General features: G+C 26.2%; 3 protein-coding genes across 5 annotated transcripts in view; 2 read left to right on the top strand and 1 right to left on the bottom strand.

The window, feature by feature from the left end:
• LOC111042285 (UPF0454 protein C12orf49 homolog) overlaps window positions 1-22,055 on the bottom strand; it is a 23,908-nt gene continuing 1,853 nt past the window's right edge. Inside the window, exons 2-5 of the mRNA XM_022326837.1 lie at window positions 3,158-3,291; window positions 2,910-3,060; window positions 539-681; window positions 1-417 (exon numbers count right to left, since the gene is read on the bottom strand). Of these exons, the coding sequence (XP_022182529.1) occupies window positions 232-417; window positions 539-681; window positions 2,910-3,060; window positions 3,158-3,259 (582 nt within the window). The 5' untranslated portion in view covers window positions 3,260-3,291 and the 3' untranslated portion in view covers window positions 1-231. The remainder of the gene's footprint in view (window positions 418-538; window positions 682-2,909; window positions 3,061-3,157; window positions 3,292-22,055) is intronic.
• Window positions 3,689-15,199, top strand: LOC111042283 (gamma-glutamyltranspeptidase 1-like). Of its 2 annotated transcripts, XM_022326831.1 has the most exons (12): window positions 3,689-4,152; window positions 8,986-9,006; window positions 9,081-9,136; window positions 10,536-10,742; window positions 11,077-11,297; window positions 11,901-12,096; window positions 12,241-12,441; window positions 13,157-13,385; window positions 13,457-13,647; window positions 13,735-13,975; window positions 14,548-14,661; window positions 14,753-15,199. In XM_022326831.1, exons 1-12 carry the CDS (start codon window positions 4,120-4,122, stop codon window positions 14,900-14,902), a joined length of 1,860 nt encoding a protein of 619 aa, XP_022182523.1. In that variant the 5' UTR covers window positions 3,689-4,119; the 3' UTR covers window positions 14,903-15,199. The 2 variants fall into 2 exon arrangements, with proteins under 2 accessions (XP_022182523.1, XP_022182524.1); XM_022326832.1 differs by lacking the exon at window positions 8,986-9,006.
• Window positions 18,374-22,055, top strand: part of LOC111042284 (gamma-glutamyltranspeptidase 1-like) — a 14,696-nt gene continuing 11,014 nt past the window's right edge. For both annotated transcript variants that reach the window (XM_022326836.1, XM_022326835.1), the window contains exon 1: window positions 18,374-18,617. The gene's annotated coding sequence lies outside the window, so the exon portion shown is untranslated. The remainder of the gene's footprint in view (window positions 18,618-22,055) is intronic.

Genomic DNA, 22,055 nt, shown 5'->3' on the forward strand with positions numbered 1-22,055 from the left:
ACAGACTTGTTTTCAACACCATATGACAATATAACAATATTTTAGTCTTGGTAAAATCGACAGTCGTTATTAACAATAAAAATGATGTGCTTGATACATGGATACGTCAAACTTAACATGATTATTTTGGATCAATAACAGTTTGCAATTATTGCACTTCACCCAGCACGATTAATATACATAATGTGCACATAGGAATGTAGTCAATAAAAAAATCCGCTTGTTGCCCAACTAGGGTACTTTATCGGCGGTCGTGTAACAGTGTTTGTTCGGTTTTAGGTAGGCGTTTTCATGTTGTACGCTCTGAGAACTTGTTCGACATTTGGCCAAGCACAGTTCAAAATGATTATTGATCACCGAAAACAGCACACGGAATGTCTCCGAAGCCTTACCCAGCACGGTTTGTAATAATTTTCTCTATAATCGGATACACAAAAACGATTTTCATCAACTATTTATTTTAAAAGATTTTAAATTTTATCATGCCAGGTAAGTATGACATGGACATGATTGTGATTTTAATATTAGCAGGACTAACCTTATTTGGGTTGAGGCAACACGACACACATTGTTCATACAGTACACAACAGCCATCCGCGTTGCATGTATCACATACATAACGTTTTTCAGTAGTTCCGCAGCAGTTGTTTGCTAGGAGATTGTCTCTTTGACATATATAACCTGTTATCAGAACATATTTAATTACAATATAAGGTACATGACTGTTAGTTGGCATTGCTATTTTAAATTATTATTACAAAAGTTTCTGGTAAATTGAAAACACCTATGAAAACAATAACAATTATTTTTTACATTGGTTTGGTATTTAATTACTGTGGTATTTATTAACTAATGCGTTAAAATGAGAGCGTAGTTATACGTCCATTTTGAGGTAATGAATTTTTGAACAAAAATTAGATTATTTTTAGATGTTATTTTAAATTTCTAAAAACCATTTAAAATTTTTCTAAAGTTATACCTAAAATGTCTTTTATTTGTATGAAAAACTTTTACATTTCAATATTTTTATTTTTTTAGAACGGGAGTGCTAATAAAGTTTCACATTGACAGGAAATTTGAGAATATCCTATCTACTTGCACAAGTAATACTCTCAAAACAGTAACCAACCCAATGTACAAAAAAAGAATCATACTCAAATAAAAGAATACCTATGTTTTATATTTCTTTATTTTTTTACTAAAAACATATCCCAACAACCAAACACAAGACAGATTATTCAAAACAAGTTTGCTGTGTTTAAATATACAAGTTATTTATCTTCAGTGATTGAATAATTTACATTTTTCAAAAGGATTGATTGTATTGTAAAAATTCCAAGGCACTTCCTAAGATAAATGTAAGGTAAACAAATCAAGTCAAATATCCAGAAAATGTACATACAGCTGCTATCTACAGAAATAAATACATACAATTAAATAAAATCAAGTAAGAAGTGATAAATGGTTTTGTTTTTACATTTTAGGAAAATTGAAAACTATTGTTTACCTATATTCCAAATGGCTATTATATTATGATTGAATTAAATCTATTTACATGCATGTACCTACATGGCTACATATATTATGGTGTAATTGCTTATACATCCTAATCCTTCATTATATTACGTAGAAATTAATATTTAATTACAAAACATGAAAATATACCTTATCTGAATTTTGTATATTATAATTTATTATTAATCAATTATTACAATCCAGCTTTTACACAGCATTATATTCAATATTGTAATCTATTAAAATGGATTACATGCACAATGCACATTCATCAGGTAAGGTTATCAATAGGTTATGTTATCTCACATTTGAGGTACATTAATTTTTACATGATATGTCTATTAAAATTCTAGTTAGGTATTATAAACTTACGTACAAGATATAATAGTACAAATTAATATTTATTACAATGCTAATACATTTATGATAGAAGATTATTTTCAAAATCCAACCATACCTAGCCAAGATGTATTAATTTTTAGATTATTAGTTAGTAGGTACTCATTAGTCATTGTACATTGAAGATTTCTCATAAATTTTGAAATAATACTATTAATCCATTGTTTTGGGTAAAAGTAAATTCCAGAATGGTAGTATAAATTTTAAATTAAAAATTAAAGGTAAAGCACACACTAACTAAGGTATAATTTGAAAGTATACAACTATTATTATAAAACATTTGTTACCTATATATTGTACAAATGGTTACACAGTTAATTTCATATTAATAAAAAATGTAATATTAGGGTCATTCAAATTACTTGTGTATGATTAATGGGGAAAGTTAATAAACAACATCAAAAGGTAAGTTAATTAATTAAAAGACACTTGTTTGCCATATAATATGTTGCTACCTATTTATTTATAAAATTAATAAAATCGATTAAAATCAATTATAAAAAAATTAGACTTAAAAAATACTTTTGTTTATATTTTCATCTTGAAGATTCCAAGTTCAATTGTTATAGTTAACTAAAAAATTTCTAAAAAAAATATAAGAAAACCTATTACAATTATGCTCTTTTTAAATTATTCTAAATCCTATTATATTTTTAATATAATAAGTGTAACATTATGCAGAGAATGGTTATTATCTTACAAAAGAATATTGTAAGTATTTAATATAATATTATATATACCTGTATTAATTAATTTATACAATATGCCAATATTTTAATATAATTATAGCTGGCGCACCTACGAGCGATTACACAAGCTTAACATTTTTAGATCTAATTAAACAAATAATTTGTATTTTGTTAAACCAAAGATTACAACATTATTAATTGAGAAAAATTATCTATCAAAGTAATTGACAAATGACCATGCTGTAATGAGTTGTATTCACTATGGTCTATAATGTATTTGAGCTTAACTCCAAAAATGATAATTACCTCTGTCATCTGCTATATATTCTCTGCCTTGAACAGTATTCCGACAACTTTGAAGTGATGAGTTGTTCAAATCGACTTCGGCTGACATCCAAACGAAAGCACTGTGATCCAATTTTCTTGGAACACGCCATGTGTCTGTACGCCTGGGTGACTAAAAGTATGATAAATTGAGTTGTAAATTTTTCTACAGAACCTAAATCTTAGATTAAAACTAAAATCAACTAATATTGTTGAGTTACTGTACTTACAATCAATAAGAAACTGACAATACAGTATGTTAATGAGCAGCCGAAAATCACTGACAGCACGATTTTTCGTCTAATGAAACTGAATAAAAAAGCTCTCCACATGACAGGCAATTGGCACCTGGCATTTTCAGTATCTAAATATTAAATAAAAATAAACTTAACTGTTGAGATCCACTACAATAAAATTGTAATCATAGCTGAGACGTAGGGCAAAAAGAACACAATAAATATCTATTACAGTAAGACATTAATTTTTTTAAATAGTATATATAGTATCGACAAACTACATTAAATTTAAGTTTGAAAAATTGTATTCGAAAAACTCTCAATATATTTTAATACAAGTATAATATATAGTTTTATAATTATTTAGAATATTGATAGTTTTAATGAAGATATTGAGTGAAATTGCACAGTGAATTGTTATCAATTATACAACTTTATAAGATAACATGGCCGGCTTAGTGATAAGTATGATTTGATAATAATTGATAATAACATTATGATTGTACTATTGTAGATTATAAAGTTCAAGAGTTCACTTTCAGATATTTGACATGACATTATTTTCTGTACAGTATACACAAACACAATAGTCACCTTACTACCTATTATACTTGTCTATGCTAGTCACTACAGTCTACAACACCGACACGGTGACATAAAATTATTATTTACTAAATTGTTGTCAGTTTCTGTTGTCCACTACTCAGTTGAGAGTTTGTGAGGTGTCGCAGTCGCAAAACGTGGTTTATCTTTAATGGCACCTATTTTTATATTAATTATCAATATCGTGATCGTGATAGATTTAAAATAATAATTAATGATCTACTCCCTTCCTAAGATTAATTTGAATTATTAGAGTGCAATCAGAAAGAAGTTATTCGACTATGGAAATATTCTAATTAGTTATTATTTGATTACCTACGTTTTTTAAACGTGTAGATACCTAACTAATAAGTATGGAGGAACCTAAACAGATATCCAAGAAACAGGTAGGTACCTACCTATTATTTATTAAGTTAGTTATATGGGTAGAAATATTTTTTCTTGTCTAATATATTTTAAATCTATATAGGTACACCTACTATAATAACTTCTTACTTAAAACTGTACTTCACTACTGTGTATTTTTTCCGGCGACGTACATCAACATTTTGTGATGTTCTGCACATTAATTTCAAGGTGTTTATTCCAATTCGTTTCGTAAATGTTACTCTCGGATAGGTAATTTTTGTAAATACCTAGATCAAATGTATTTATAGATTAACTGTTATAAAATTTGCCGCTATATTGCTAGTTTTAGTTATTTACCTACTTAAATCTTCTAACTCTATACCTACCTACCTACCTACCTATATTATTAATTATTGTCTATAAGTAAAAATTAATTATAAATTAATTGTTCGTAAATGGAGGTCCATAGATAAGTATTTAAATAATATGATTTGTGTTTTTCTTCATTTAAATTAATTTTTTGTACCTATTGGCATCTACCTGGGTAGGTTAATTTCGTAATTCAAAGTAGTCGTTTTATTACAAATTTTTAAACATGGGTAAATAGGTTGGTATACCTATAAATGTATACCTATTAGCTCAACATAATACATTTTAGATTCTGTGCAGAGTGATGAATGTATTTATTTTTCAATGATGGGTTTTTTTATGTGTTTATTTCATATACACGACAAGTAATTAAAATTATGCTTTGATTTTCAACTTTGAGGGTGGTTTCTGAAAGGATATTGAATCTAATCGATTCTTTTTAGAGTTGAAAATTTAATTCCCATTATTTATCAAAAGCATCGAGTAAAACAAAACAAACATTTTGGAAAAACCAAAATTTATACTCAATTACTCAAAACTAGTTTTTGATAAAATCGCTTTTGTTCTTTTGATGTAGGTAACTTAAAAATGAATTATCATAAATTAGAGATTTTAATAACATTTTCAAAATACTTTGACATGTTTAATGATATTTACCCCTATATTTACAATCATGTGATTTTTTTCCGCCTGTCATCAACATTTGGGGTAGCTTAAATGCTCCGATTTTTCACATCAGCATCTTTCCTAATAGTTAATCTAGTTTATGCGTTCGTGAGGTCAAAATTCCCAGTAGTTTTTCAAACTTCGGGAAAAATGGGAATTTAGGTATACCTATATATGCAGGGTTCCAACAAGTATGCTCATCCTACTTTTTTTTATTTTATAATGAAGTTTTTCAAAATCTGATTTTTGGAATATTTAAATACACTCAAAGACCATATTTTAATATTCTTGAGAATTTTCGTACCACTTAAGGAGTGTCCCGTGGCGATACAAACTTTTGTTTTTCAAATGGGAACCCCACTTTTTTACTGTAAATTATTTGGCGGATAATTTTCTTAAGAATTTTGATATATTGAAATCAAAATTCGAACTAGTAGTTTTCTAGTTATTCCACATTTTGTGCTAAGGATAATATAGTTTATAATAGGGAAGAAGGATAACATGCTTATAGTATACGTTGTTATCTATAGTCTATACACATAATATAAAATAATACGTCATTTTATATTTTTTTAGTCAAACACTTAGGTAAATAGCGAGTAAAATCCTTCTTGATTTATTTAGTTATTATTCTTATTCCATGTGTATAACTGTATAAGCATATCAGTATTATGGACTATTATCCTTAGTACAAATTGTCCAATAATTCAGAAACCACTCGTTCGAATTTTGATTTCGATGCATCGAAATTCTCAAAAAAACTATTCACTTAATAATTTAAAGAAAAAAAGTGGGGTTCTCATTTGAAAAACAAAGGTTCGTATCGACATATGACACTCCTTAAGTGGCACAAAAAATCTCAAGAATATGAAAATATGGTCTTTGGGTAGGTATATTTAGAGATTACCAAAATCAGATTTTGAAAAACTTCTTTATTAAAGAAAAAAAGGGGGGTGAGCATACTTGTTGGATCTCCCTATACATATTATTATATGAATTTATATACTCAATGATATTTACAAAAGCAATTTTTTGGACCACAATGAATTTCACCTACTGTAGTACTGCGTCTAATATCATAAAATATACCCACTTAGTAATATTATATGCTGACAGACTGTCTTCGCTCAGAATTGCTTTTTGTATAAAATTATTTATCATTGAATTTAATTAATATAACATGTCCGATGTCCATTACAATGACATACTCGGCAACCACTGATCAGTAGATCAGTGCCCACCTCTTTTCTTTAAATTTCGATATAATTCTTAGTAAGTTGTTCATAAACTATTTAAAAAATGTCAAAAGCGTTTAAATTCAGCATTTGTAAAAAAAACGTCGAGATCATGAAAATGTTGCAAATTATTTGTAGTTAGAAATTGATAAATGTCTTTGTGTATCTATGAATCTGTTCAAGATTCTTTATAAATGTTTCGAAAATGCGCATACTTTTTTATGAACGTTTGATGTTCAAATTTGTATGACTGTAGTATATTCTCGCGTAAAACAACGATTTCTCATCGAATGGTTATATTATCATTTTTTTTTTTTTTAATTAAGAAAAAGCCTAATAATAATAATAATAACGTATAATGATAACTTAAATTAGATTGTACAGTTCAGTATCTTTCAAAAATAAAATTATATTTTGGATGGATTTTTCGTCAGGGCCTATTATCATTTTATATATATGATAATACTTTAAAAAATATTTTATTCATTTTCAGGTAATTATTGGGATAAACAATTTTCAATTTATTTTAGTTTTCAATCTAAAAATGTCGATAAAAAATTTTTTGCTATGTCAAAAAGATTGAAATTAAACACAACGTTCCTCGTAGTTGTTATTACTGAAATTTAAAAATATTAATGATACATATTGTGTATATATACATTTGAATATAAAATGTTGACAAAATTAATCAATATCACAAGAATTTTCAAAATATTTTGTAATTTGAAATTTATAAAATGTTAAATTTTTATACCTAAGGGTTGAAAATGTAAAACAAGGCTTTTGTCATTCTACTGTAGTTCTATATTACTAATGTCTAACAGTAAAATCAATTAATTTAATAGCAATAATTTATAATATCATAAAAATACAAAATATACGTAGTAGTTCTATTGACTGACAGACCGGCTTCACTCAGATATACGATTTTATACTGTCCATTGAATTCAAATTTAATACATCCATTACAGTGACCCACGCGATACTTACTATGTATCAGAGTGATATCCACATCATGTCCACCTTTTTTTATTAAATAATTATGTGTGTAGCTTAATAGTATTTTCACTATTCAATGATTTTTTTTTTTTAATTTTAGTATATTGGATAAGATAACAATTATTGATAATTAGGTAGGCGCAGAATAATATTTGCGTATCAAAAATAATTTTGTGAATTATAATTTCAATTAAGTTTAATCATAATTATATTTTATTCATCTTGGATATCTCTCTTTTTCTACGAGAAGTACTTATATTTGTGACAGACATTTGTGATGATGAAATAACTAATAAGACTAATGTATAATATAAAATTAGGAAGACTCTGATTTGGTAATATAATGGTTAATATAAAAATTATAAGGGAAAATGATTGACATTTAGTTTTGAATCAAAATGAGTTATTTAAAATATTTTCTGTGTAAGTGGTCGAGAGGACATTTAAAATGCATTTTTTGTTTATTTATTTGCATGGGAAGAGGTATCATCCAACTAGTGTATTGGTGTAATCCTGTGCTCTCATAATACTATTATGTCTACTAATATATTAAAATACATTAGAAAACAATAATACAATAATAAACGACATGAACACAATAAAAAAAATCACATTTTAGTGATGATTTAAATAATTGTGAGTAATAATACTAATGCTGGGCAATGGGCATTACCGAGTCAAAATGTTTAAGTTAATTTAATTTCAACTTTTTAACTTAATTATAAACTTTTGGGTTTCCATTAATTTAACTTAAATGTTTTTAATTTAAGTGAAATCAACAAATTCAGTTTCAATTTTATTTATTTTATTTTATTTTATTACATCTCAGTCGATTTTTTTTCATGTCAAAAAATAATTCGGTTATTTGTGACGAATAACATCAATAAAGTACTAAATATTATTACTGTGTTAACTGCACTACTTATATAGTTTCGAATTGGTAAAAAAAGTATGTAGTCAGTAACGCATGCACTGTTATAAACAAAGAATAATAATCTTTTTCTTAACATAATAAGATTTAAGAAAAAAAATTGTGTATTAACTTTTAACATTTTCTTATAAGTCCACATTAACTTAGCTGAGTTAAAAAATAATCATTAACTTAACTTACTTTGGATATAACCAGAGTAGAAACTATTAATTCGTCTTTCAGTATACATAATATAGTACCTATCTGTGTTTCAATGTACAAAATTTTATGTTGATTCAAGTCGTTTGATGAGATCCTAAATTAGTGAGATTAGCTTTACATTGTAACCTCGGTTACACCTTCTATGTAGTTCCAGAGATAACAAAGTACAGTTTAAAGTGAGGATACATAACGGGTTTATTTATATATTAATTTTATAATACCTATAATTGTGGCTACTATTTAATGTAATAGCTGCAATTTACAATAATACCGTGGACAAATTTAAGACTTGTAGTGATTAGATTATTATAATGTTCCTAATTTCGATCCATACGGTTTTTATTATTAATCATGTTCGATTTAATTTGTCTGGCATTATTCAACAATTAAATCTTGAGTGGTACATATAATTATTCTTAGTTAGGTAGTATGAATCAGTTATAATAACGAAATATTTATATCATATTCAGTTTGTTTTTGATCGTTCCAATGTGAGTGTCATTGTTTTAAATCGCCATAATAGGCACCAAATAAAGTGTTTGTTTATAATATTATTATTTTTTAGATTGTACATCAATTTATCAAGACAAACAGAAAACTAATTGGAAATATGAACAGCAGGTACGTTTGTATTAGTTTTATTTACGATCAGTGCATAATATATTTACTATTAGCCTATGAGCCTGTAAAGGTATATTTATATTATGAATATATACCTTTTTTTCTTCCGTTTTTCCACTTACAGCAGAGAAGGCTCTGTTTGAATAATATTACTACTCCTCTGCTGCTATCGTATATTGATAAATACAATTAATTTATAAATTCACACAATTTATAACATACAATGAATTATAAACCTAGTTCTGCGTAATACATTACACACATAACATTAGATTTACATTAATGCCAACTATTCGAGTGATAATATGAATTTGTAAAAATAACGAAAATACAATTATATCTGTAATATACCCATTTGTGCAACAACTAATAAGACACAACGAGATTTGTGTTCGAGACTGTGTTTGAGACCCACCCTAGTATTACATTTTTCGATGGTCAACATAAGTGCTAAGGCGAGATAAAATAAAAAAAGTACCTAGTATCATATATAAGAGCAAAAATACCAGGTACTTGTGTGTTTTTTCTAGTTGTTAAATTTAGAAAGGGTTTTGTTTAAAGACAAACGTTCAATCTCACTCAACAATTATCATTATTTTATATCATATTTCATTAATCACAAATTATCATTATGTATAAGTTTATACTTTGTATTATTATATAAGTTAATGTTATTTATAATTTTACTTAATATTGGTTATTAACAATTTATGGTCGTATGTATAACTTCATAGTTAATAATAAATGTCACATTATAATTTATAATATGATTTTTGTGATTGCTAGGTAATTCTACGATAGATTATTTGTAATTTGTGTTGCATCTTTAAGTCATTCGTAAAACCAAAACTCACAATTCATATGTTAAATATTAATGATAAGCACGGTCCAGGATAAAAATTAATACAAGTATATTTTCTTACAGGGCTATAAGATAATATTTTATTACGTTTTTAATTATTTAAATTTGTTTATGATTTTTTTCATTATAATTAATTTTTTTTAGCTAACCTACTAGTGTATAGTGACTTGCTTTATGTTATATTATTATGAATTTGAGATAACTTACTTATATAAGTTATGGACTTGGTTTTAACAGTAATATACTAACTTATACCTACCATTTGAATATAAATAAACTTGTGTACTTACAATAGTGTTAATATATTGTTATGTTAAATGTATACAGTATACTGTAGTTAAACTTACTGTTCATGAACAAGTGGGTCTTACAGTAAGAAGTGAGAAGTAGGTATTCAAGTATAGAAAAATATGAGAAAAATAATTAATTGTTTCCCCCCTAAAATTTAAAATCGTGTCGAACGTGGTTTTACATAATTTATTATATATTTAATAACTACACCTAAACCATAAAATGTATATTATTTTGTTTTTTCAGATTACAATCGAAGCGTAACCTAATAGGACTAGCGGTATTGGGCACCGTAGTATTGTTTTTTTTCATATTTTCGCTACATCATGTCCACAATGATCACAACAGTATTCCCGACCCAGAATCCCCGATTCCACCATCAAGTATGCCGATGGGTTTGTACAACAGGGTCGGTGTTGTATCCAACGGGGGACCTTGCGCACAAATCGGAGTGTAATAATTAAATTATTATATCAATAAAATATATTTAATGAACTAACAAAAAAATCAAAACATTTAAAGGAAATGTTATTAAAACATTAAGTACATGACTATACAATTAAAATAATAAGATTTAGTTTTTCTACCCTCGATTGATAAATTACCTTCCGTGCCCATGATACCTTTGTTAATATTGACTTTCACAAATAATCACAAAACTTATTTAAATAAAAGGTAATGTATGACTCATGTAATGAAAATAAACGTCAATATATTTAATTCAATTCCCAGACATTAAAGTGATAATAATATTTTAGTAATTCGACATTATTATTGTTTTGCAAAGGGACGTAATGGCGAGAGGAGGAAATGCCGTTGATGCAGCAGTAGCTACAATGTTGTGCGATGGTGCTTTGTGTCCAGAGTACATGGGTATTGGTGGAGGATTTATAATGAGTATTTATAACGCGACGACCAAAAAAGTGATGACGATCGACGCGCGTGAAACAGCTCCTGCTGCGGCGACTACGTCAATGTTCGTAGACGATCCTTTGAAATCTATATACGGTACTTACTAGTTACTAGTTACTACATACATATTCAATAAACCATTTGAAAAAACCTTTGTCTGCTTGTCATTGTCACAACTATAGCTAGATAAATTATTGAGAGTCGTTGAAATTATGTAGTACCATTTATTAAGGTATTAATTAACCATTTGAAGTGTAAACTCGTCTCTGATTTTGTGCATTTAAGGTGTTGTATACGTTAACAGGGTAAAAATTGTTTTTATATTTAAGAACCATTTAAGTTTATTCAGAGGACACAATATGGAGAAAAAACCGATTATTTTCAAAAAATATTTTGGTTTCAAAATAATAGTTCTGTCATTGTTAATTGTTAAACATTAGTAATTCATGTTTATTCCAAGTAAGCATTCATTAATTTACGTTCCAAAGAACAAAGTAAAACCTTTAAATCCTTTAAATTCTTTTTAGAAATAATAAATCATAATAATCATAATTTGAAAAATGTTATAGTTGTACCCAGTTTCTACAATTTTTAAATCTTATCAAATTATAGTATTCACAGTAAAATGTAATGAATCAAGAGTCATTGAGATTCAGAAATTTCTATAAAAATAACGAAAAAATCATTTTTTAAATCTAGGAGGAATGGCGGTTGCAGTTCCAGGAGAACTCAAAGGCTATTCGACAATTTATAATTTATACGGTGGTGGCGTTTCGTGGGAATCGTTATTTGAACCAACTATTAAATTGTGTGAAGAAGGCATGATGATCAGTAAACGACTAGCACTCAACTTAAATAATCACGAAGACTTGATAAAAAATGACTTGCTGCTCAGGTATAAAACGACATTAAGTATTTAAATGAACATTAAAACAATATAGATTAAATCCTATAATTTATTCGTGTACACATATAATTTTTGTCATAGAATTTATATAATTTAAAAAGATAAATAAAAGCACTGTATATCATTTTGCAGAGAAGCTTTTTTTAATGAAAAAACAGGACACGTGAAAACCGCTGGGGAACAGTATAATTTTCCAAAGTTAGCAGAAACATTGAAAATTATAGCAAAAGAAGGTGCAGATGCCATGTACAATGGTTCGTTAACATCTAAATTATTGGAAGATTTAAAAGAAGTGAATGGGATAATCACAAAAGAAGATTTAGCCAATTATACGTAAGTAACTTATTGTATGCATTTAAAAAAAATACGTTAGGCTGAGTTCATTTTTGCCAAAAACATTGCATTTCAAAAATTACATTGTGTGTTTAAAATATATTTATATACCTACGTTAAACATTTTGAGAACCCAAGAGGCCAAGAATGGTTTAAAAATAGATTTTAATTTAAAAAAAAAAATTTAAATCGTTATATTATAATCTAATTTTGACAAAATGTTAACTTCAAATTTCTATAAAAAAAAAAACTGTGCACATTCTTATATTTTTCTTTATATTTTTTTGTACAATATGAACTATGTATGAAAAATATTATGTTGAATTTTTAATTCTTAGCTATAAAAATTGAACATTTTATAAATGTTTACTACAAATTTGAACTTCATAAAATGTGTGCCTTCAATATAAAAATGCTTTTATTAGTTATTCGTAAAACTTTCAATTAGTAATAAGTTGATTTTGATTTTGATTTTTTTTTCGTCATAAAATGAATTATCTTAATTTTATGTTTAAAAATAAAAAAATACTTTAATTTATATTATTTTATAACATTTGTATGTACCTATGTAGAGTTACTTTGTTTTTTCAGATTACCCAAAATAAAATTCTAGCTAGCCACTGCCAAATAGAAATTTAACCAATTTTTTTTTGTATACACATTGTACTTTTATAATTCATTATAATATTTACAAAACTAAATGTTATGTTTTTAGAATTGAAATAAAAGAGTCTTTTCCAGTAAATTTAAAAAGTGGATACACAATACATGTGGGGCCACCACCTAGTTCTGGTATCATATTGGCATACATACTCCGAATATTGGATGGGATATTGCCAGCACCTGACATTGGCTTAGACGCACATCGATTTGTGGAAGCTTTCAAGTTTGGGTTTGGAGCAAGAACCCATTTAGGAGATCATAAATTTGTTGATGTGTCTCAAGTAATAAATTAAATTTCTAATGTTTTTTTATTTTTTATATTATCAATACTTGAATGAATTTACTTATTTAGATTTATGATAAAGTAAAATCAGATAGTTACATCAATAGTATTCAAAATAATATATCTGATAGTTTTACTTCATCAGATCCAAGATACTATGGAGCTGATTACGATATGCCAGAGAATCACGGAACTGCTAACATTGTTGTAACGGATTCAGCGGGCAATACTGTTGTAGCTACAAGTACATTAAACACTTAGTAAGTATTTAAGTATTTTTTTACATTTATAATTGATGTAAGTTATTTTATTTAGCAATGTACCTACCGATTTCATTTTTATTTCAGCTTTGGTTGTGGTTTCATGTCTCCTAGTACTGGTATACTTTTAAATAATGAAATGGATGATTTCTCTACTCCTGGAGTCATTAACTATTATGGTATTCCATCTTCACCTGCCAATTTCATTGAACCCGGCAAGCGACCAATGTCTTCAATGTGTCCAACTATATTCACTGATAGAAATGGTGACTTCGTTCTCGGAGTGGGAGCTGCAGGAGGATCTAAAATCACTCTTGCTACTGCTTATGTATGAATTTTTTTTCTAAATGTATAAAGTTTTAATTTTTTAAATTAATTTCAAAGTATTCTAGTAAATATGAAATTATATCTTATTTAGCTTCTAAATTTAAATAGTTGTAGAAATGCAAGTAGGAATTTACATAGGTAGAGTAATTGAGTAATTTGAGTAATTTTCTATAGTTATTTATACCTAATAGACATAACAAACAAACTTAACTATTGCTACATAATATTTTTTTTAAGTAACCTATTTAGGCGTTTATCAAATTTATCACTCTAAGTAATTATATCAAAATTAACTTTTATCAGTACTAGTTATGTTTTACAAATAAAATGCCTAGTTTGTCATGACATTTTCAGATGTCTTAAATTCCCTTCAAAACCCTGTATCTGAAGGTACAGCAAGGATATTCAATTAATTTATATAAATATATTTTTACAAACTTAAGTTAATTAAAAATGTGTTGGGTTTATTAAAAATGGAAATGGAACTAATTTAATTAATTATCTATGAGATTCAAAAAATTCTTCAAATGTTTTAAAACTGTATAATATTTAAAAAATGTTTGCTGTTTTTAGGTGTCTGCTCTCAAGTTATGGTACAATCAAACATTAAAAGAAGTGATAGACAAACCCAGAATTTACCACCAACTTATACCTATGGAAGTGCAATATGAATATGGAACAACTACGGTATGAGAGAAATGAGATTTTATTTTACTACTTTATTCATAAATCATAATACTAGTTCAATTTTAGCTATAAGTCCATTGCATATTTTCAGGATATAGTACGGAAACTTATGGATATTGGTCATCCAGTCCTTAGGTTGGATAATGGAGCATCAGCCGTTACAGCCATAGCTAAAACTTCTTCAGGGAGGTTTGAAGCTATGCCAGATTTTAGGCGGCCAGGAAATTCATCTGGAAATTAATACAATATTATGTTTTATATTGATTGAATTTTATTAACTACCTATTTGTTGTAAAAAGTACCTTGTATGTTCCTAAATTATTATTATACCTAACCAAAAATTACTATGATCTAGCTTTTTGAAATTTTGTTGTACGATTAAAAATATTTATTGATGTATTTTTACTGTGCAATTTATATTAAACTAAATTTCTTATTTTAATTACTTATTTTTATGAAATATTTATATATACAGTGGTGTAAAGTTTTTATGTTAGTGCATACTACTTGAATAAAGACAATAAAGACATAAAAAAGAGTTGGTTTTGCGATTTGAACTAGTAATTTCTCAAGAAATATAAATAGAAGCATTCGTTACTACTACATACTTAAGGTAATTTATAGCCACCATATTTACATGTGACTTTTGGATATTTGTTGTTATACGTTATATGTCAATTTTTTAAATTTTACTCAGTATAATAATTGTATCGTATATAATTTATGTTATAAGTGGTATTTATTTCTCAAAGCAGTGGCGGTCAAATGATTTTGTCATGATTGTGGGAGGGATGCAACTTTTTAACATACACTATTTGATTATCAAAGTTAAATGTTTGGTTATACCCACGGTTATCTACTAGGAAGGAGTAGATAACCGTGGTTATACCTAATGGCTAATACCAATTTTGTAAATTATAATAAGTTAAAAATTGTTCACATAAATAAATCCATTGAATTTTTTGATGAGCTTTTGAAGTTCGAGTTTTGACAAAATTCATAAAAGTCACTAGAAATGTGCCAATTATTCTGAGTTAGAAATTCATACTTTATTTATATATAAGCTTCAAAAATTTAATACACGATTCTCTATATGTTTTCCTATATTTAAACACAGTTTATCAGAAACTCAAATTCATTTTTTTATATATTCACTCGGTTTCTCGTGGAACGATTTTATTATTTTCTTGTAAATCAAAAACAAAAAATTGTAGGTACTTAAGATTTAGTATATATTTTTATTTTATCATTTTCAAATTATTTTGACTCGTTTTGAGCTGTTTATAGACGTTTACAAATTTTCAATTTTTTTAGTTTTTTTTTTCTATAAATGTCAATAAAATGTTATTCGTAAAAAGCTTGACAATTTGAACCATTTCTGCTGATATATTGTTGCAATTGCAATTGAAAATTATTAAAAATACATAGTTATAACTTTTTTTATAAGCATTTAAAGTTCACATTTTGACAACATTTATAAAATTGAAAATTTACCAATTATTTTGAAGTTAAAAATGTATGAAAGTTCAACTTTTATAGCTAAGGATTGAAAATTTAAATTAAAGTTCCTCGTAAGTATTTCATTCTGCAACCGAAAAATCTAAAAAAATTTTTTGTTTAGTTATTCAGTTAAAATTTGGACGAAATTACATATTAAATAACCAAGAATAACAATTTTAGTTATATTGTTGTAATTTGAAAATATTTTTGTGAGTACTTGAAACTATTAAAGAACATTATCATGTACAAATATGATAATATGCAAATAATATTCATTCAACCTACCGTCTACCATAGTAATAATAACAATATAAATAATATAAAATATCCTATTCCGACAAACCGTCTTCGCTAAGAATCGTTTTTCGTATACTATGATATTATATAATTGAGTTCAAATTTAACATTTTCCGTTACAGCGACCCATTTGTAACTTACTGTACAAAGGAGCGTCACCCACTTACCCGTTTTCTTATATTATTATTATATATATGTATTGATAAAAATACTTATCTGTGTATGCAAATTATTATTAAAAAGGTATTGTTTAAATTCTAATATAAAATATAATAATAGTAGGTACTAGGTATTTACATACAAAATAACTACCTATGCAGTATAATCTCATTTCTTACTATTTGTTTATCTCATTTTAGACTAAAGACAATCGTTTTACATTAACCCTCTCACACCAATATATTATAGCCTATAGGTAAATAGATAATTTTAACTTTTATTTTTTTTTCATCTTAGTTTATATAAATATAGGGACAAAGTAGATAGTTGTCATTAGTCATAACTAATAATTGTAAAAAACAAAAATGAACTTTATGGCATTCAATTTGAATTTTAGTACTTATTTCTGTAAAAAACTACATTTAAATACATTGATTTTTCACGGAAATAGGTACTAAGGGTGATAATGGATTTTTGGGACTTAAGTACCTTTCTACTGAATTTTGATTTTTAATGAAAGTCAATATTTTCAATTCCATAATCTCTGAAACAGTTGGATGTGCCTATAAAAATAAATATTTATTATTTTTTGATAACAATCTGTTGTTTTGATCAAAGTTTTGGTGATCGGATAAGTGGGCTATAGATTTTACGGGATACCTTATTTTCCTAAAAGATTCAATAGAAGTATTTTACTTCAGATTATGAAATTGAAAGTATATATTTTAATTTGATATCCAATAGTTTGTAGATAGTGTCTGGTATAGTAGGTTCACCAACTAACATCTTGAAAAAGACAATAGGTAAATAATGTTCAAGTAATATGTAGTTTACATTTTTCAAAATACATAGTAATATTGCTTATTTCAAGAATTATACTTTATATAAATAAATTATTGTTGTCATTGTCAATATAAATATATAATACTTTAGTAAATTATTAAGGTTAAAACTGTGGTATTATTGATTTTTTTATTTTTAAATTTAGATATAGTTAATTACACGGTGGTTACTGGTTTGTATCGATTAATAAACCGAGGGTAAACTTTCTACACAAATACTAATTTAAAAAGTAGGCATTACAAATTGGTCCTTAATTGATTATTTAAACATTAAAATCATTATTGATAGGTACCTGCTTACGAAATATAATAATCTTTATATTTCATTTAGAATAACTTAAACATTTTGTCAAAAAAAGACAGCCTAAAAACCATCTGAATTTTAAATCTATGTATTAAATTGTTATATTGAGTGGGTCGTAGTTATAAGGCATTGATTTTATAATAGACAATTAATTATGAATTATTGAAAATCAATGGTATGAGTAAATATTTTGTCAAAATAAAAGTTTAAGTTAAACACTTTATACGATATAATGAAAAACCTAAGTATACTTAACCCATAATCGTTATTAATTATTTTTACTTCAGGAATGAAATATGTAGGCAGTAAATAATATATGTATAATTATTAATTATTAATTACTATACGTGTAAAACGTCACCATGTATACCTAACTTACTGTGGATAAATGCCAACAAGAACAGATGTTTTTATTGTTACGTTTTGTGTTGGGAATTTCATCTGTCCAAACCTATATTGATAAATGTAATATATATATATGTATACAATGACACTGCTTATACATACGTACTTGAGTATCTACTAATCTATTCGCTGTTTATTCTCACTTCTAGTTGTATAAAAATTCAAGGACGTTTACTGTCATAACTTTTTGGTCATCACTGAACGTAAAACCTGCCTGTCGACGCGCTCTCTCTTCGTTCCAGTGTTGTGTATGTTCCTACCTATTTGGCGAGTTATATTTTAATCAGCAGTACGAAATAGAATGTGATGGCATTACTACTTACGTAGTTCGTGGTGGCTTACTAAAAATTATATTTCTTTGATTTTTTTTTTTTTCGTGAGTGTTATTAATTATGTACGTACATTTTTTCTATGCAATATAATAAGCAAATTGGACAAATAAATTAAAGGTACCAAAAATGTAATGTAAAATATTACCTTTCCGGCTATTATAGCTATATTATAATACTTATGTTTATTCTAAGCTAACTTGAAATTTTAATACTATTGAATGAAAAATAGTCTATGAATATACAATTCATTAAACTTAGTTGTTCCTATCTACTTTTATATTTTCAACTTAAACGTATGTATATAATATACTACTTTTAAGATTTCAACTACATTTTTTGGAGGTTTATACAAAAAATATATTTTTATGTCAAATAAACCGTACCTATGACGATTAAGTTTGCGTGATCGTAGCAATTATTTTATACAAAGCTTTTTAACTGTTATATAGAAGGTCAGTTTCAATGCAATAAAAATATATAACAGCTAGAATAATATATAATGTAACATAAAGTGTACTAACAAATTGTATGTGTGTAATGCACAGTATTAAGGCATCCGAATGAGTTTATATGCGTATAATGTATTTGTATAAGTTCGTTATAGCATATTTGCAAAAAATTCAAAACGTTATTTCATTTTAGTACCTATAGTGTTGACAAAAATAAATAACTAACTAGGTAATTATTTTGAAGTTTTAAAAAAAAATGTAACTTTTTAGTTACATTAGTTTATACAATAAAATCATTTTATAGAGTAGATTTTGAGTTAATTAATTTGTCTTCTATATATAATTCTTTTTTTCACACAAAATCATTATGTTACATTTATACCTAGGTACCCAAAGTTTTGAGCACCATACATTTCCTATAATTTATGTTAAATTAAAAATGTTTGCGGATGTGTATAATTTGAATTATAACAGTTTATTACCCGATGCAGATTTATTGTGTCTATTGTGCAGTGCGATGGTGATGGTAATCTGCTGATGAGTTTTTTTATTTTTTACCATTGAACGTAGTTGCAAAATGACATAATAGAGTATGAACCTATTTTTATTTTTAGATTCGTACGTTATTTTAAAGAATTTTTCGTTATTTTAGAGAGATAATATTATGTACCAATCGTATGCACCTTTATAAGATAATAATACTAATAATAATAATTCTACACAATCCTAACTATGAACGTATCTGTTTTGACATTTAAAACATATTATACGGACACTTTAAAGGACATATTTTCAATTCAAAGTTTAAACTAAAATTTTAAGTTTATGCACATTAACTGAATTATTTGACTAGATTAATACAGTTTTATGCACCTAAGTAGGTATTAAAACGCTTAACTAAATTATCATGTGAGCATAATAAAGTGAACAATTAATTATTTCTAGAAAAGCCATGAGTTTCATCAGTTTCTTAAACTATTACTAAGTACTAAAGCTAGTTGTTAGAAGATGTGTTCAAGTTTTTATTTATATCTTATACATGATAATACATAAATAAATATTACATTTATCCATTTTCTCGAGTACTGACTGTTTGAAGCTGAAGTGTTTGGAAAAAATGTGTTCATCACTTTTTATTTTATGAACGTCACATGGTTTAAAATTAAATTCCTTTTCTAAAATTTATTTTTAATATTATAATTGTTTGTCAAAAATTGTATTGCGTTGGCATTTTGTCTACATGGGTACATGGTGGTGGCTTCAACAAATTAATTTTATAGAATGTTTTAAGATTTTTTAAAAACATTTTTCAATTTTATCGAACTTTATTCAATGCGGGTAACGGATTAATAAAAACATTAATAAGGCAATTTGTCTGTAGTTAAAAAAAAATGTCATAAATTATATACTTATCAATATGGTTTTTTTTATTTACTGGCGTCTATAGCAAGGTACATATTTAATCGATCCAAATTTAAAACTTGTACTCATAATATATAATTAAAAATAATAATTTTGTATTTATTGTGTGTATGTTAAGACTTATGTAGTGACATTTAATATTTAATTTTTTTTTAGACATTTTTAAATTTTTAATAAGTAATTGGGATGACTGTATTATGCAATTTAATATAATTCAATAAGTACATCCATTGTGGATGATTTAAAATTTTGATTTGTCATTCATTACATTGGTAAACGTGGGCATCACTGAATTATCGAGTAAGATCACCTTTCTCTTATTTTTAAATGCAATTAAAATGATTAAAAATGCAATTAAAATATCAAATTATTAGTATTATGATCCATCTCATAATATGGCTTAGGTAGTTGCTAGTTTCATATTTCTATATTAGAAATGCTGGAAACTAATATAATGGAAACTAATAATATTACGTTTCATAAAATAATTATGCCCATGATTAATATCTACTTCCATATAAATTGTCTTGATGACTTAACTTAATGTACAGCTTAAGTTAAAAATTTGCCCTAGACTATATTATATGTTACGCGTTCAATATACAGTTCATTATTAGAGACACTCAAACACAAAAGAAAATTTTGAAGTTAGAAATAGCGGTTTACAAAAATTATTACATAATATGTACAATATTATTCGGTAGGACGTAGGAACTTAAGAGGTATGATAAGTTATATTCATATGCGCAATATTCAAATAGTTATTCTTATATTATTAGTTATTAGTGTTTTTAAACAGCTCTAACATTTGCCCATGACTAAAAATTATGCATATAACTAGTTATGCATGTTTCTTATAGAATAACAAAACCCAATTATGTATACGTAAATATTCTAAAACTGAAGACAAATCTTATGTACGTATTTAAATAAAAAGCTACTTTTTCTTCTAGAGTTGGAAATTCGTTAATGCAATTATAAATAAACTTCAGTACCTAGCCACTGAAATCAACTTAATGATATTAAATTATAATTGTATTATTTTCTACAAATAAAGTATTAATTGCATAAATATGTTCTATTTCTTATGTTACATGTTAACAAAATGTGCTTTCAAACAACGTGTTAGGTAAAAATTAATTAAATGACTTTATGATGAAAAATAATTAAGAATTATGATCAATTGTTATTTTCGTCTCCCAATATAAAAAATATAAAAATATTATAATAAGAAGAAATAATGTCATCCCCTCGCACAAACATGACAAAATTAGGTCAGTGAAGCGAAGAAGTGACTAAAATATGTGAAAAATATGAAACGCTTAACATCTAAACTAACACTACCACAATGATCAATAAGTATATTTAGATGCATCAAAATGTAATAAAGGAGTAGAAATATTAATATTTCAATTGAAATATAAATATATTTTATTATAATTTATAATATAATATGATTGAACATTAAAGGATTGTGAAATTTAACATAATACTTACTGAATTATCAGTGAATTGCTTATAGATAAGCAATGAACGATTTTATTGACATATATTATAGTACTGTGAGAGGTGTGGCTGCGAAAGTGACGTAAAGAGACAGTTACTCATTATTATTTATATATTTAGTTTGTAAAAATGATTTGTTTACATTTTATATTATAAATACTATGGACAGGTATTAAAT

This window comes from Myzus persicae, unplaced genomic scaffold, assembly GCF_001856785.1.
Source record: "Myzus persicae strain clone G006 unplaced genomic scaffold, MPER_G0061.0, whole genome shotgun sequence".
In the NCBI taxonomy this organism is placed as follows: Eukaryota; Metazoa; Arthropoda; class Insecta; order Hemiptera; family Aphididae; genus Myzus; species Myzus persicae.